Source organism: Miscanthus floridulus, chromosome 3 (assembly GCF_019320115.1).
Source record: "Miscanthus floridulus cultivar M001 chromosome 3, ASM1932011v1, whole genome shotgun sequence".
Taxonomy (NCBI): domain Eukaryota; kingdom Viridiplantae; phylum Streptophyta; class Magnoliopsida; order Poales; family Poaceae; genus Miscanthus; species Miscanthus floridulus.
The window spans coordinates 56,195,778-56,199,324 of NC_089582.1; the positions used below are offsets into that span (position 1 = coordinate 56,195,778).

Genomic DNA, 3,547 nt, shown 5'->3' on the forward strand with positions numbered 1-3,547 from the left:
CCTACCCATACGTCTTGTCGATTATTATTATCCCTCTTCATACATCTCGCCACCACAACCGCCATCACCAAGAACAAGATCACACGAGTCAAAAACGTGCTACTACACACGCACAGAAAGCATCGATCACCATGGCATCCTCCTCAACCCAGCCACCAGCACCGTTCCTTATTCCTTCCGTCACGCCGTGGTGGCTGCTGCTGCTGCTGCTCGCTTCCTCGCACACGCACGGCGCCGAGGCCGCGCCGCCCAACACGGAGGCGCTCTCGGTGCTGTGCAACGGCGCGTCCTACGGCGCCGGGGACCCCTTCGCGACGAGCCTGGCGTACGTGCTGTCGGAGCTGGTGTCCGCCACGCCGGCCCGGGCCGGCCGCGACTTCTACGACATCTCCCCGTACCCGGCCGCCTTCGCGTACGGGCACGCCGCGTGCCGGGCGGCGCTGTCCGCCGCGGACTGCGGGACGTGCCTCCGCTCCGCCGTCAGCCAGATGGACGCCTCCTGCGGCCACAGCGTCGGCGCCAGGGCCGTGCTCGTCGACTGCAGCGTGCGCTACGAGCAGTACGCGTTCGTGGATTAATTAAAAAATTAGTCAAGTTGATTTCTAGCTCCTTTCGATTTGGTCGCCTCCTCGATCTGATCCAAATTAATTCACTTGTCCTGTGTGGTTTCTCACGAGTCACGACTTCTTGTAATAAACGCGTTGGTGTTGTCCAAAATGTATGTTCGCGCGCAGGTGCTTTTGTTTATGCGGTTCGTGTTCAATCTGCCAAATTCTTTGTCTATCCAGCCACCTCCCGAATAATTTGCATGCTAAAATCGTACGAGCCAAATGAATTGACCCATACAACTGAGCAATCTTAGTCGGTCATAAAGGCACTTGTAGCAGGGGATATGCCAGTGTCCGGACGTTCGTGTCCAGATACCCGCGCACCTGCGTGCTGCTGCCCACGCGTGCAGGGGCCTGGTTCTGCGTACGTTTTGTGCTGGCCTGCTCTGTAATATGTATGCGCGCATGCACTTTGACTACGGAGTAGCGTTCGGCCGTTTGGGCACTGACTGCCCATTGTGTGCACATCTGATTATTGGAGCTGGCTTGCATGATAGAGATAGCTAGGTGTCGGTGTTTTCGAACCACCAACGAGTAAATTTGTATTTCGCGTCTGTCTCGGATGGTGTGCTCGGAGGACACAAGGGTTTATACTGGTTCGGACAGAACGTCCCTACGTCCAGTTTGTTGCTGCTCGTGTTACCGGCACTTACAGTAAGGGTTACAAACGAGCGAGAGAGGAAAAAGATTCCAAATCTCTGGTGAAAGGAGTGAACGGGTGCTGAGAGCTTAATCGCTGCTCAGCCGTCTGCTCGTGTCGTGCTCTTGTGTGTTTATCTCGTGGTTCCGTCCTCGTGCGGATCTGGCCCCTCTTCATGGGGCGCCCTGCTTCCCCTTTTATAAGCGAAGGGAAAGCGTGGGTTACAGCGGAGGAAAAGGAGAAGAACGAGAAAAAGAAGAAGGCTTCCAGGATCGTCGGGTCCTTCTTCTCCTTCACGGGGTCCCGCCGATCCTGTAGATGTCAACCGGGACGGCTCCACGTCGTGGCTCTGTTCATCACTGGTGCCACGCGTAGACGTTATCTGCCGGTCATGGCATTCCATCCCGTCCCGGCGGACGTCGTGGTGAACTGACGCGCCTGTCAGCGTTCGTACGAGGGTTAGGCAGAATAGCACCGGCACGCCCAATGTTGTTCTTGATGTGAATCCTCAGGTATGGCCCGTCATGGCCACGGGTTAGATCGAGTCGTGCCAGTCTCTTCCTTGGTGTCAGAGTTTTGACCCAGACCCATACGCTTGGACCTGGAGTGGTTGGTGGCGGTATGGGTCCACGTCGGACGAGACGGAGCCCGCACCCAAGGGGTCGGGCGAGACGGAGCATGAACCCAAGGGATCGGGCGAGGTGGAGCCCGCGACCTTGGACGAGACGGAAACAACGTCCTTGGGGTCGGGCGAGACAGAGCCCGCAGCCTTGGGCGTGACGGAAACCACATCCTTGAGATCGGGCGAGACGGAGCCCTACGGCCTTATGCGAGACCCCACGGCCTTGGGATCGGGCGAGACGGAAACCGCACCCAAGGGGTCGGGCGAGACGGAACCCCGTGGCCTTGGGCTCGACCCCGCAGCCTTGGGGTCGGGCAAGGCCTTTTAATACGTCTTGCTCCACCCGGGGAAGTCAGCGTGGGCGCTAACTTCCTTGCTTTGGGTATCCCTACTATCGATACCCGACAGTAGCCCCCGAGCCTGCGGAGGAGTAGAATACTCCTTTGGAGGCTTTTTCGGACGGGAAGACTCTAAGGGCCTTGTCCTTCTTTTTGTAGCCCGCGACATGTCCTGGTAGGACGGCGCTTCCCTTTTGTCGCGGTTGGTCTTCTTGGGGCATGTAACTATAGGATTCAGGAGGTCGAAAAGATTTTTCTTGATTCTGGTCCCCTAGAATCCGATCGGTCTATCATCGTACTGCGACCGCGCATTCGGTCTCCTTGCGAGTGCAACTTCCCTCTAGCCCCCGTGCGTAGCAGGGGTCCGATCGAGGGTCAGCTCGTCTTTGTGATCGCCGTCTCTCAAGCGTCTTTTCGATAAAACGGAGGGGCTGAGTCGTGCCACGTTTTTCCTCGATGGACGAAACATGGTGCTCGTTGAGCTGTTAACGGGCTAGTCCGAGTGGGGCCTCAGCTTCCCATTCATGGGGGTCTGGCATGGGTCAGCTGGTGACCGACTCCAGACTCTTGACGGTTAGTCCATATAGTTCTTAGGTCCGTTTGGCTGGTCCCAAGGGCTCGTTGCCTTTCTTCGAGGAAAAACCATGGACTGGGAACCAACCAAGACTCGAACGTGGGCCGGGATGCCCGCGGCGCTCGTGTGCCTAGGCACTGGCCGCTAGCGGGCCCATCCCTTTCAACCTCTCGATCTAAGGGTGCCCCAGAGTGGTTGTGAACCCATTGGTGGGCCAGCCTTTGAACTCCTGGTCCTAAATGGGCTGTAGCAGCATTTTTAGCTCTGGATCCCTTCTTACCTGCGACGGTTCTTGGCCCATTAAATGGGCGATCCGTCATTCGGCGTATCCTTCGAGGGTGTAGACAGAGATTGCGTGCGCGTGATCTTCGGAGGAAGGTGACGTGACGTGGCGTAGTGGGCGCGTGAATCCTAGGCGAACGGTTTGCCTTCTCGCCCTGCTCCGCCTTATAAATAGTGGCCTCCCCCTTTATGTTTCTACACACCAAAACTGTATCCTTACCTTCTCTGTTTTTCTGCCATCACCATTTGGATCTGCCGTGCTTGCTAGTCCACATTGGAGCCCTAGATCTGTAGCCCCCGCTCCTCTGCCACTGCCTTTGCTTCTCCGTAGCCACCTCCATCGTCCATGGATTCGTGGCATCGCTCCGATGTTACCTATGCGCGCATGGAGGGCCTCGTCAAGCGTGGTCTTCTCTGCGGGAGGACCAATGTGGTGGAGTGGCTTGTGCCCAGCTGCGAGGAGGCACCAGCACTGCCCGATGG

At 57.4% G+C, this 3,547-nt stretch overlaps 1 protein-coding gene across 1 annotated transcript; it reads left to right on the top strand.

The window, feature by feature from the left end:
• On the top strand, nucleotides 1–759 carry LOC136545781 (antifungal protein ginkbilobin-like protein). Its single transcript, XM_066537758.1, has one exon. It carries the CDS (start codon nucleotides 132–134, stop codon nucleotides 576–578), a length of 447 nt encoding a protein of 148 aa, XP_066393855.1. The 5' UTR covers nucleotides 1–131; the 3' UTR covers nucleotides 579–759.
• Nucleotides 760–3,547: the final 2,788 nt, after the last annotated feature.

Coding starts and splice junctions, on each gene's coding strand:
- LOC136545781 (XM_066537758.1), top strand. CDS start 132: ATGGCATCCTCCTCAACCCAGCCACCAGCACCGTTCCTTATTCCTTCC.